Consider the following 14,093-nt stretch of genomic DNA (forward strand, 5'->3'; position numbering starts at 1 on the left):
CTCCTCTCAGCCAACACTTCTGAGAACATCAGTAACTTCATGCTTGGCATACTGGTTTAATGAAGCAGCACAAGCCAACCTTCCAGTTTGAACTGCCTTTGACATGGCCCATAATATTACTGAGCAATTAGAGTATATGCACTCGCATGGGCGGATTGCAGATATAGCCAGGAAAATCTTCTAGTGGTAAGGCTGATGGAAGTGCTGTTATTTTGGATTTAAAGCAAAACTAAATAATGTGGCCTTCCCTCCCCTGAAATACAGCCAGAAAGTCTTAGGTTTGCATCAACAGTTGACATTGATCGTGGTAGATTGATTGCAAAGCGTGTCTGTTCCCTTCCTCTGCCTTTCTGGCTCAGGCTCTCCCAGTTCTTCCTCAGGAGCCCAACTTTGTGTTTCAGAGGAGTCCATTGGATGCTCTGGCACACAGTGCTCTCTCAAGGCGAGGACTGCACAGATGTGGGATGGCAGTTAGAGGCATTTCAGGTGGCGGTGGTAGGATTTCCCTTTGGGCAGACAGACTGCAAGCCCCAGTATGGCAGATGGTCTGCACACTAAGCTGCGCATCAACCGTGATGTTCCCTGCCACACTCTTTGAAAAGGAATTTCCATATTGCTGGCTTCTGATGGGAGAAGGTCCTTATTTCTTGCTAGTTATGAATCTAGAGAATTATTGATATATCTGAATGCAGTTACACATTCAGAGAATAACAACTGCATTTCAGATCCCAGGAATAAGTGGCTTTTCCTTTTCTCCACAGACAAATTTGGGCTCATCCCATTCATAAAGAACTTACAGCACATAATCTCAGGATGATGCAGGTGCAAGACAAAGGAAGAAGAGTTACAGACCACTGTTGTGGTTTAACCCCAGCTGACAACTAAGCTCCACTCAGTCACTCACTCACCACCCTGGTTGGATGGGGGAGAGAATTAGAAAAGTAAATGTGAAAAAACTCGCGGGTTGAGATAAAGACAGTTTAAAAGGTAAAGCAAAAGCTGTCCACACAAGCAAAGCAAAACAAGGAGCCATTCCCTTGGGATTGCTCACTCCACTGGTGTGGCGGGTTAGGCTTCTCCGGCAACTATACCCGACACAGTCCCCTCTCACCCTCCCACACCTCAGGGATGAGGGAGAGAATCAAAGAGGAAAAAGAAAAGAGACCCGAGGGTTGAGATAAGAACAATTTACTACTACCGCTACCAATATATGTATATACAGATATGTACAAGGATAAACATATGCAAACGAGTGATGTACGGTGTAATTGCTCACCACCCCTTGACCGAGGCCTGTCTCGTCCCGAAACTGCAATCCCGAAACAGATAGAACTCAATACCGCAATCCCGGACAAACGGGAGGCCCCGAGACAGAGAGCGAGAGAGAGAGGGAAAACACTCTGAGCACCCGAAAGTGAGAGTCCTGGAAGGGCAAAAGCCCTTCTTTCTGGCTGACCCTGACTCTTATACTGGGCATGACGCTGCATGATATGGAATACTAATTGGCCAGTTTGGCCCTCAATCTTAAGTTCAGGTACAAATCGTAAGGAGAGTCGTGGACCCCTTGTCCCAGCTATGCTCCCCCCTTATCCTGTTGTGCTCCTGCACACTGGCAAGAACCCGGCAGACTGAAAAGTCCTTGAGACCTCAGTGCCATCTATAAACATCAGTGCACTATCAGCATTCTTCTCAGAGTGAGCCTCTGAGTAAAACCAAAACACGGAGCTCTTCTAGCTGCTAAAAAGAAGAGCTAATCCTGGTCCCAGCTAAAACCAGGACAACTGGGTTTTGTGGTTTTTGCTTTCTTTCACTGAACATTTTGGATTTATCTTAGACTCCTGCAAGAGCTTTCTAGGAAATCCCACCCTATCCTCAATATTTTTCAGAGTGGATGAAGGCAGGTAGCTCTGGCATTTTAACTTTGGAGTATTGTCTGCTTAAGGAGGGGACAGCTCGGTTCACCCAAATACACAGTATTCTCATTTTATTTTCTAGGAAAAGTGTGTTGGCCTCAATTGGCCCTATTTTGCTTCTGTTACTTTTCCTTGCTGTGAGGTTGCATTGGTTTTGTGTCTTTGGTGTTGTGTCCAGTCTATTTTTTCCATTACATTTTGTAAGTATGTCTTGTTTATTTAATGTACATGCTTCTGATTTAAGTTTTCTCAGTTCTTGTTCAACCTTTGGCCACAGCTGTTCCAGTGTGGCACGCAGGACATCTGGGCACTGGGACACCAGCAGAGAAATTTCTCAGAAAGCATCATGAGGAGTGCTTTTCTCAGGGGGTGAAGGGAGAGCACTGGCAAGGGAGGGACTGAGGAAGAGCTACTTTCCTTTGCAACAGGATTTTTGTTTGAAAAATCAGTAGGAAAATCCAGCTTGATCTCTCATCATCATGTACCAAGTGACAGCTCAGGCATTGTATACAAGGGTCAGAGAGACAGAAAGTCTGGGGAGAATTTTTTTGTGACTTTTGAAAGAGCAAGAGGTGTTTAAGAGAAAAGTGTGAAATTTTCAGCCCAACAGGCAGAAATAGGGCAGAGATAATATGCTTGATGACCACTGCATGTGTGGGCAACGTAGGTATGTATGGACTCTCACCGCAAAATGAGGGCCACTGTTTCCAGTGGTGGTGTTGTTAGCAAAGTTCCTTGTTTCCAGAAGCTATGCAGTGCGCTGCTTGCCAGCTTAATGTACACAGGGTTTAGGAAGCTTGTGTCTAGGTGAACAAATAAAGTCTGTGATATCTCATAGCAAAGCAGCCCAATACATGCTCTGTAAGCATGCTGTGAAATTTACGGGCATATCCAAAAAAATTTCAGCAACAGAGACCACAGGGGCAGTAGGGAACATGCAGCACTGCCTACAGTGCAGGTCGGTACCTGTGTACTGGACTGCCCCAAATCAAAGATGTCCTGTTTTCTAAAGATTAGACACAAACCTGATACTCCACCAGCGGCTGCATTATGCTGCAGTGACAGCCTTTTTCTATTCACCTAACTATGACCACCACTGAGCAAACAGAAGTTTCATATGTGACCAGCATCTCGGACTTTTGCAAAGTTCAAGAAATCACGCAGAGCAAAGCTGTGGATGACACCTGTGATGGGAGCGCGTGACACGAGCTCTGAGTTTCCCCGCCTCTAAGTGCCTTCCAAACAATTCATCAAGGTTGGATTGTCCAGACTTCAGAGGATGATGGTTACTTTCTAGAACACTAGGATGGCAGTATGGAGACATTGTAGGCAAAGTAATGCCGAATTCTTGGCATAGTTTATTGAATCCATGGCATGTGGATATTCTGTACTTACTACTGATTGTAGTAGTGCAGAGGAAAATGAGGTGTCATGGCCTTTCTGCTCCAGAAATGGCATTTCTGCATGACAGAGACTGCAAGGTTGAGGTTGTGACACTGTCTCCCATGAGGAATTGTCCCGGTGACAAAAACCTGCTCAAGCTTCTGGCCTATGTTGTGCATAATCTCTTGTAGCACATATTATGCTGCACGATAGATGCCTAAGTGGTTCATCAGCTTTGTCAAAGCTTATAGTCCAAGAAAGTGCCAGTGTGGGAAGGTGGGGAAGGTGCAGAAGCCAAAGACATCTGTTTTGGCCCTTGCTGAGTGTGTGAGGACAAAATTAATGTTCTGTTGGCAAATGAGGGCCAGCAGTGTGGATTCAGTTTGGCATGAGCGATTTGATTTGACAAATTCAAGGCCAAACTCAGTCCTAGCTATCAAAGATTATAGAGCTATCATCTAAAAAAAAAATTACCTGCTTCTTGAGAGGTTCCTGGCAGTAAAAGTTCCTCTCTTCAAGCTTTCCCTCAGTTCAGTGTAGAACTGAGGATTTTAGATCATCACTGGCAGTGATAAGCACAGTACTGACTTTTCTGGACCTACCTAATAATTTTAACTTCTCAATATGCAGTTGGCCTGGACAGTGTTTTTTCTGCAGACATTTTTTTTTATTTTTATTCTTCATCGCAACCTTGTGTCTTGAACAGTATGGGCTAGGTTGCAAAATGTGTGTTAATGTAGCTGAATAGGTGCTCAGGGCACATAATCATTCAATACAGCAAGCTAGAATTAGAAGTGAAATATAAAAGTGTATTTCCTCTGTGTAGCAGAGAAAGAAGTTGAATTTCCTAATGTCTAGTACAGAGACGAGTCAATCCTCTCTTTCCTTTCCCCTCATAGTCCTTTTGTAAGCAGAAGACGGAGAGGTCCTGCCAGGAATGCTGTGAGTAGTTTGACAGCGTAGCTCTTTCTCAGTAATGTGTGTTGCAGAATAAAGGACGAACTACACTGGCCTAAATATTGCAGGGTAGTTCACATCGGTTCATCTGATACAAATTATGTCAAGCGAAATGAGACCCTCAGCTGCATCTCTTAATCCCCAGGACACTGGGGCAATGCTGTAATTTCACAAGAAATGAACTGAACTCTAACCCAGACAAACTCAGTTTATGATAACTCCAAAAGCATGTATTGAATATTTTGCTGTGTTTCAGTATCATAGGTCAAAAATACAACTCAGTGCTAATTATGCTGTTTAATGCAACCATTTCAAAAGTCTATTTCTAACCATTTTTATTGGTTTTACATTTTCTTATTCTATTAGCAGCCCATTTTCTGCTTCCTTCCCTCTTCCCTATTTGACATTCCAGAATGAATAACAAAGTGCATATGCATTTCCTCAAGGAAATCAGGGCTTGAGCACACACATTGGTCTTAGCATGCATGCCGATTAAGGATGCATAAAAATATGTCTGCCTTTGCTTGCATACATGCCAAAGCCCAACCTTCCTTGCTTTGAACTCTTGCTCCAAAACGCAAATGCATAATTCAAGAGGACTGAAGCAGAACAGTGTTGAGCATAACTTCTGGGTACATGATTCCCATAGCAAACTACGTAGACTTCAATTACGTTTCTAAACTGTTTGTGCACCAGGAGATGTGGGTTCCCCAGCATGAGGACAAGGAAAATCAGTGCACCCAATGGCCAGGGCAGTCTGCATCAGCTGGCAGACAAGCACTGAGGACTGTGTTCTTTCTAGAGAACTTCTGTGCTAAAGTGAGAACGTTTACCTCCATGTGAATTTCAGATATGAAGGCAAAATAGGTGGGAAAAACACCTTTGTGGATCTCAAGAGACTATATGCGTGAGAGAAGCACTGTAATGAATCACCTTTCCAAAGTAAGCCATTCTGGGTATGTGCCAAAGTGGACCCTGTAGAAAAGTCAGTCAGGTTGAGGTACTGACAGGTGAGATGGTAGCTAAGCAAATGTTTTGGGGATAAGCAGGCTTGAATATTGCTTAGGTCTAATTAAGTCTAATATGCCTCGTTTGTATCTTTCTGGCCCAGATGCTGGTGATTCACTCAAGGGATACTGTTATGGTGCCACGCACAGTGTTGAATATAACTGAATTTATTTATTAAGAACAAAAATAAATGTTCAGAGGTAAAGGTGATAGCATCAAGTCATTTTGTGTCTCGTTATATTGTGAAGGAGCGCAGCCCATCATGCCGCAGAAGAACTATGTTTAGGAGCCCAAATGTGTACACCACTGCTTATGTGCACATTTGTTTTCCCTTCCAAAACAGACACACTGATGTGTAAAAAGAAATGCCTACAGACTGGTAGCCTGTGACTACTGGTGTAGAGATGTTTCTTTTACTCTTCTGAGCATTTGTCCCATTTGGAAGTGTCATGGGAAATACTCTTCACATTGTTTTTAGCCCTCGGTAGTGAAGAAAACGAGACTTTCTTGCTGTAGAAAACAACTCCACCCTGCCACAATTATTTAGCTGTGTGCATTCATTCAGATGTTGATATGCCCCTATTATAGCACAGATTTACTGACAGCTTTGGCTATTGGGAGAAGCCTTGCTCCCCCTCGAATTACCAGCTAAATTTACCTGCTTCCACGGTACCAGGAATTCAATCAGTCATCACTGCCAATTCTGAAGGATATCACCAAAGTGCTATTGGAAATGATGAAGAGCTATTTTAGGGGGATAGCGTAGAAAGATGTTTTCTCAAATGCCATATTGCAAAATTGTATGAATTAGCCAAATGTGTCTTTTGGAATTCTCATAGCATTCATATGGCGGCTTTATTACTTTTGTAATTTACTCTTCACTGACTTCTCAGAAACGCCGTAAAATGTGTTGAAAACCTGTACAAAGGACATCTTAGGAGACACAAAGAAAAATTCTTCTACAACACCCAGAATGTATTAAAGATTAACTTAGTGCAATGAAAATTTCTTTCATGCAGACATGTTTCTATATAAAAATTAGACTTCACAGTTAGTGTCCTTTAGCTCCTACGGCTGAGAAAAGACTTTGCAAAGGTTCTAATGTCTTTGGTGCCTTAGGAAATGTTCTCTCAAATTGTTCATTTGAATTTAGCCTAGATCATACAGTCCTTGGTAAATTATTATAGTTTACTTCTTTCTTATTTTACTTAATTGGTTTGCATCTTCAGTATAAAATATGGAATGAAGAACAAGAATGATACACTCCAGCCTAATTTTGCAACATGCTTAGTACTAGCTACTGAATTTCTTTTTACTAAAGATACAGCTGACTGCTTTCCTATTTTGAATTAAATGATTTGTTTGTACACTTAATTTCCTTCAATCTCTTTTCATCAGCGGAAAAGTACTGATAAAGCACTAGCTGACCATTAGAAGACAGATAAAATAGAATGATGCATCTTCATTACTATCGTATTCTCTCTGAACTATTTCTTTTTCCCATTGCAGGACGGTTCTGTTTACTCTGACCTCGGTAGTTGTGCTTGTCATCACTACTGACTGGATCAGCTGGGACAAGCTGAATCGTGGATTTCTGCCAAGCGACGAGGTCTCAAGAGCCTTCTTGGCTTCTTTCATCTTGGTGTTTGACCTTCTTATTGTCATGCAGGTACACTCTCCCAATGTTTCATTCAAGCTGCTGAGGCTGCCCAGTTGCTCTATTTCCTCTAAAGCAAATGGTGTTTAGCTAAGACTGCATAAAAGTGAATAAATGTTTAGTTTGCAATCGCTGTTAGTAGAGGCGTTTTATAACACTGTTCTCAGTGACTTTGAAAAAAGTCCACTGGCCTTTTATTGTGAAAACATCGCTGATTTCTCTTAGACTGCCAGGTAAGAACTGCACAACTTTCCAAATTAGAAAGTGTTTTCTGCAAAAATGGCATCAGAAAAAGAAACGGAAGGTAATTGTTTTGTAAATTCAAAGTTTCTGTTAGGAAGATGAGAGAAATTCAGCCAAACAAAAAAGAAATACTTCTATATTTCAAGCATTTACAATATTAGATATGTACACATTATAGCATTTTTAATAGATGGAAATTAGAATTTGCTATTAAGATTCCACTTTCCACTTTCACATGAAGATTTCTTTACTTTGATGACAGGTCCTTGTACTGTAATGTCTTCTGCCAGCGAGGTTAACTGGGGGGATAATTCCCTGCAGTCTACCTGATATCTGCTCCTTTGAATCTAGCTGTTAAGAAAGGAATCTGGGTCACAAGTATGTGGCCAAAAACCTCCTTGATGTGTTGCTGCGCTCTACCCTTTGCATTTGCCTGTGGTTTGAGCCTTGTGTGAATAACTCACCCAATGCTCTGTGAAAAATCAGGTCATTTGGGCTGAGGCAAGGAAAAGGAGTGGCGAAGGTCTGAGAGACTTTTGCTGTTAGTCCTAGACGTGTCAGACTGTTGAACTGAAGTTTAGCAAAGAGTTTGAGAAGGACTGGTGGGTCCTTTCTCTCCAATATGTTACTAACTAACTCCACTAGCAAAGACTGTTTCTGAGACACTTAGTTCTCTGTAATGAGATATCTATTGCTTGAGCAATTATCATAGAGGTGACACTGTGGTGGCACTCAGAATTTATCACTGCTGTACTAGGACATTAAAGCTGCCCAAGGTCCTATAGTTGAGTTTTATTTTCCAACATCCACCACTGTTCAGTGCTCACTGCAGTTCATGGTTAGAACAAGGAGGATAAGAAAGGCAATACTGTTTTTCTAGTAAGATTTCTGGTGCTTTCTTTTCTCTCCCTTTGCATTTTACATTTTGTTTGCTGTTTCAGAACGATTCAAGAGAATGTATAATAAATGATTGTACTTTACAGGGCTGTAATGAAAGCGTGAATGAAAATACACAATGTGTCAAGCTATACTGAATTTGATATTGTATTCAGGGTAGAGAAACAGAGTTGTATTCATACCAAATAATTATTAAATCATCCTTTTGACTTTGAAAAATGAAGTTCCAGTACTTTGACCTTGGACTTGCTCAATGTAGGGAAGAATTTTATGTGAAACTGTTTCCTGAGTACTATTTCATATTTTTACAACACAAAGCAAGAGGCCCTTTTTAATTGCATTTTTGACTGATGTTTGTGTGATGGAGTTATTTATTTATTTAAATTTATTTATTTGGACTGTGCAACTAAGTTGGCATATCTTATTTACAGTGTAGTTCTAGCATCATTGCATTGCTACTGATCGAGACAGCAAAGTATTAAATCACAAGTGAAGATCATCAGAATCACAATCCTTTGACAGAAGTATGCTTTAGAATTACATGTCTCTAGAAAATCTTTCTAAGAGTGTTACCTGTTTCACAGTTGTTTTTTCTAGCTTTACAAGCTTTAGCAACAAACTGGTAAAGTAAGAAAAAAAAAAACCACACCCCAAATGCTTAATATTAAGCAATTTCTGTTTAAGGCTGATGCTAACTAAGAGCACAGGTGAAGTGTCATCTAATTTTTGAGTACAGGCATTTTCTGTCCCTCTGAATGGTAGCATTAATACTGCAAATGTGACTGTTTAGCAACAAGAGAAAACCAATTGAGTTTTGGAAATCCATTCTCAATGCTGTGAAAAATAATCACTTAATTGTAAAGGCCGGCTTTACCTTCTTAGTATTATTATAATTTAATATTTATCTAAGCCCTTTGTAGATCATAAGAAAGAAATAAAGACCTGAGCAGTCTCTGCCCTGAAGAGCTACATTTTTTCAATTTGACATAACTCAGGCAGACATGTGAAGAGGAGAACACAGACAGCTGAACCTTATACTGACAGTTATATGTGAGTGATACTTAAGGATACTTGCACTTTTTTCCTTTGGTTTCCATCCTGCAACAAGCTCTTGCTGCCTCCCAGCCCCACTGTCCTTCTCGGGTGCAAAGGCTCCTCCAGTCCAAGCGATTCATTGGACATTCAGGGAATGGATCAGGGAGACAACCACAGATGAGAGTCTGAGTAGGATATAGACAAGTGACTGAAATGTGCATATGGAAGTTATGACCACAAAATATTAATACAATCCAAGAAAACGGATCATGGAGAAGGTTGTAGGACTACACAGGACCTCATGGATAGTGTGGCTGGCTTCTGGCTCAGGCTGTGTTCCTACCTCTTCTGCCAGCCTCACCGTGACACATCACTTCGTGTCCACCCTCCCTGAAGTGAAGGGACCCTGAGCACCTGTTTTAGATGGCTGCTTTGTATACATCTCCACTCAATTTTAATCTCCATGTCTTTATAGTCAATGTTGAGAGACTGAGGTACTATTGGGGTGCTTTTAAACATCTGCAGCTGCTAGAGGTGCACATTTCTCGCCACGGAGAATAAATGGGTCCAACATGATGAGCTGAGAGTAACGATCCCTTAAGCCAGACCCAAAAGAAACATTATGAGGATGGCATGGCTTGAGTCCAGAGCTGCAGCTCAGCAAGGATCCTGCTCAGCTATTTCCACAGCTGATCAAAGAGCCAAAGTAACATTTCTCTGCTAGTGTTTTATCAAGGGGACTTCTTCAGAGTATGTCTGACTCTTGCAGGCAGGGTGATCTCCACTTCTCTCACTGCTGCCTGGCCATGGTTTGAAAGGAATTTACGTTTCCCTGGGTCTAGGACAGAGTATCAGGGCTAACACACATTTCAGGCTGTTTGAGAGGCAACATAGTAGCCTCTCTTTCAATCCTGGCTGTCAGCAAATTTTATGTGTTGTAAATAAAAATACTGATTTTTTTGAATATAGAGATTGTATATTTTCTCTCTGAAAAAACAGCAGATCAAATTCAGTCCAATGCAGGTGAGCATTAGTTCGTTTTAAAGGACATGTGCTTGCTTATAGTAAGAAAATAAAAGCCCTACAAGTTTGTTATTTTTTCTGCAGTATGAAAGTGATGAAGTTAGTCATGTTCACAGTGTGTTTAATTATGCCTGCCCTAATAATTGAGATGCCAAGATGCCAACATATGTATATGTCTGGCACCTATAACATTCACTGTTGTATATGGGCATCATTACATTTTTAGCCTTAGTTTCAGACTGAATGCAAGACCACGCATATTAAAGCGGGATAAGTAGTAATGCTTTTATAATGCCATAGAACTTTTTATTATTTTAATAAAAAATTCACATATTTAGTTCTCTTTCTCAATGATTTAATGGCAAATCAGTTAATTAAAAAGTAAATATGACAAATGAAACTATAATCTCTCATTTCAAATACCTCTGAGCAGGTAGACAGTAGCTCATGCATTAGTCTATATACTACTTTTTTTTTTTTCCCATGTCATGTTCTTAGTGAGTTTGCTAATGGGTCGGAGCCTATGGTGACTGGATTATTAAGTCTCGTGTATCCATGAGAGATGAGCTGTTTAATCTCTGTAGTGTCTTTTGTGAGCATTTACAGGTTTCTCCAGACTTCTGAAAGACAGTGGAATATGTCAGCATCACTGTGGAGTTACACGCTGCAGCTGCCTTGCTGAGCACTTTGCAAGTCCCACGGTGTAAATTCTTGCAACTCTTATGACTTCCTGCAACTTTTTATCTGACAGTACAATCAGATACAATGTCTGACTGATTTAAAAGCTACCTTGAAGTAATATTTGATTCCAAAAGAAGAATTTATTCTTCAGTAAACTAAAGAAATTCTGTAGCAGCTTTGAGAAAGCTCTTGTATATGAATCTTTAAGCAAACTAGCAAAATAATCCCATTAATACCAAAGAGGAATACTCTTGTAAATAAGGAGAATAGAATTTTGTTCTTCAAGATAACTTGAAAGAAATGAAGGTCAAAGTGAGTGGGATAATATACTGCTTATGTAGGTATCAGCATATCAGCAGATGGATTTTTTTAAATAATAACAATTTTTCAAATGTGTTTTTCATAATATTTTCATATGTAAATTGCTTTAACATTTAACTGTAGATCACGCCTTGCTACTGCAGTTGAAAATCAACATATTTAATAGGTGGCCCATCACTTCTGTTTTTGTTTTGTTTTCTGCAGAATGTCTGTCTTCCGTCTTTGGTACAGTTTTAATAAGAGAATTAGAAGGTTAACAGATTGAAGAAAATGTGTATTTAGGCTCTCCTGTGTTTTTTCTTCTAGTTCCTCGTATTTCACTCAAAGAAAAAAGTAGTTAATTTAGCTACTTTGTAGTGTTAATTATGTTTTGTATATGTAATTGTTAAACAGTAGCACAGAAACATCAGCAAAATGGAACAGACTCCGATCTTGTTAACAAATACATAAAGCAGAGACAGTTCCATTTATTTTCAGTTTTACATTGATGGATAGGCTGTTTTGATTAAAATCTAGTATGATGTGTGAGCATGTTAAAAAACACTACCCACAACTTCAAGTGTGTAGAAGTATATTTGCTTGAATAGTTAGAGCAGAAATATGGTCTGGTCCATGTAAAGCAGGTAAAAACTTGATTTTTAGAGGTTTTTTTTTTAGAAAATCTATTTAACTTTGCAAACTTAATTCGATTGTGACTTTTAACTGGATTTACACTCAGTAATCTGGTAGAATTAATTTACACATATACAAATGAGAGAAGAATCCTGATTTACCCTTTAAGCTGAACATACAGGTATAGTAGTTTTCCTTTGAAACAGATAACCAAGAAGTATTTTTGTGTTCACAGGAAAAGCAGGATATACAGAATAATTTATCATTCCTGTCAGAGTAGATCCTCTCAGCTGTACATTTGATTCAGGAGTGGTATATAAATTTTATTTTTTCCTAACAAGCAACAGCAAAAAGTACCAATGTATAGTTTGTTCCCAAGGAAGTTACCAAACTTTGAATTAAAATGTCCTTCTAAAAACCTCTCATTCAGCATGGCAACTTCTGAAGAAGTCAGCACTTGAATGCCAGAGTACTTTCCATCATATCTTTGATGACTCTTGTAACGTTTGAAAACACAATAAAAAAATACAGGTCAAAAACCTTATGAAACATCTGTTAGTGAAGTTAGTAAACAACTTTTGCATCATCTCTGGCATTCAGGCCTTCTGTGTGTGAGAGGTTACTATGTTTTGTGTTCATGTACTACTTGCCCTCTGAAGACATAAGGGTGGGTGACCAGCGACGAGTGTTTCAGAGGAGTCAGGATAGATGGGAATTCACCTTTAATAAAACTGGTAGCAGATCCAGCTCCATTTCTGGTGTTCCCAGCCATTACCATATGGCTAGGTTTTAGAGGGAGGAGCTATATACTCTGGACTGCTTTTTTCAGCTATGATGTGCAGTGTTTCATTCCACTTGGAGTACATTGCTCTTCACTAGCAGATTTAGACATGCCTGTCAAATAGCATTACAAAAATGGGTAAGCATTTTAAACACACGCTTGTACTCAGCTAGTTGTGCAATGTTTGCCAAAGAACCCTACTGTGAGGGTTGCCTCTGTGGTACCGTACCTCCCATGGCACGCAGGTCTCTGAAGGAGAAGGGGACAAGTTCAAGTGAGGTAACTGTGGGAGAAACCATTCTGTAGCAAGTAGTAGATTTTCCTTCCTGCAGTCTTTCACACAGGAAAGACTTTACCCTCTGTTTTTGGCCCTTCTACATCCTCATCCTTCTATGGATATGTGGAAATGTTCCTTACTAGCACTGATGTAAAATATTCAAAAATAATCCTGGAAAATAAAAGTGAATTAGAAGGATTAGAAGGGAACAGCTCTTGATCTACAGCTGTAGATTTGTACTTAGTACAAATTCAAGTGACAGACTTGAGCATTCCTAAACACTGATTAACCAACATATTGGTAATATTTTTCATGGCATTGTTGGCACTGTGGTGCTTCTTTCTGCTGAGTCAGACACAGGTATTTCTTACCTGTCCTAGAAGTATTCCTTTTCTTGAATTTGTCTTCACAGCTGCTACTCCTGCATTTATATCTGCATTGAATTTCATACTCCCAAAATGCTTTATTTTATTTCTCTGAGAGTCACGGGTTTTGGGGGTACCAGGTCTTACTACTTTCTATTTTGAACACAGAACAGTAGCTCTCCCGAGCTCTGCTTTCATCCATCCCGTCAGACATCTGTTTTCTCTTAGCTTTCTTGTATCTTCTGTCTGTGACTCGTATCAAGGGAGTGGGTTATTGCCTGGATATCATCTACTGAGAAGGACAAGTTACTGTGGTCTTAGAAATTGCCCATTTAACAGCTCAGGAACAAGCAGCTAGAAATGGGGTCAGTGTTCCACAGAGTGAAGCTGTCCCTGTCCCTCTCGTGGCAGGGAAGGGAGGCTCTGAGGAACTGGTGCATGGACTCTCCACATCTCCTTCCCATCTGCCTCTTCACATTGTTGTTCTCTATGAACAAGGCAAAGAGATGGAAATGTACTTTACATTTCAAGTGTTTCAACATTTGAAGTCCACTGCTTTTATTTTGAAGGGAAACACCTTTTGAGTTTGATGGAAGTGTATATGCAGTGTTTCTGTGAAACGGTGATGGGGAGGGAGAAAGTATAGTATTGTTATATGTAATTAAAACCCAGAAATTTCTGTTGGAATATTTTCAAGATCCAGCTAGATGTTTAAATTATTTTTGAAAATCCCAGAAACATTCCTTCACCCCCTTGCCAGAACCCACTACAAAGTGGAATTTATTTCTCTGACTCTTTCAGTTACTTTAGGAATAAGAAAATGATAAGTAAACGATAAGTAAAATCCTTTCCCCTGGAGAAGGTGGATGTATTTTGTCCCTTCTTGCACATTATATACCCAGCCTTTTTAATGAGCTGTCTGGTTTATATTGCAGTGTTT

General features: G+C 40.0%; 1 protein-coding gene across 1 annotated transcript in view; it reads left to right on the forward strand.

Annotated features, from left to right (window-relative positions):
* TMEM117 (transmembrane protein 117) overlaps positions 1-14,093 on the forward strand; it is a 223,492-nt gene that overhangs the window by 173,994 nt on the left and 35,405 nt on the right. The window contains 3 exon segments of the mRNA XM_086610851.1: positions 1,535-1,552; positions 4,980-5,064; positions 6,771-6,930. Of these exon segments, the coding sequence (XP_086466977.1) occupies positions 1,535-1,552; positions 4,980-5,064; positions 6,771-6,930 (263 nt within the window).

This window comes from Tauraco erythrolophus, chromosome 4, assembly GCF_009769465.1.
Source record: "Tauraco erythrolophus isolate bTauEry1 chromosome 4, bTauEry1.pri, whole genome shotgun sequence".
NCBI lineage: Eukaryota > Metazoa > Chordata > Aves > Musophagiformes > Musophagidae > Tauraco > Tauraco erythrolophus.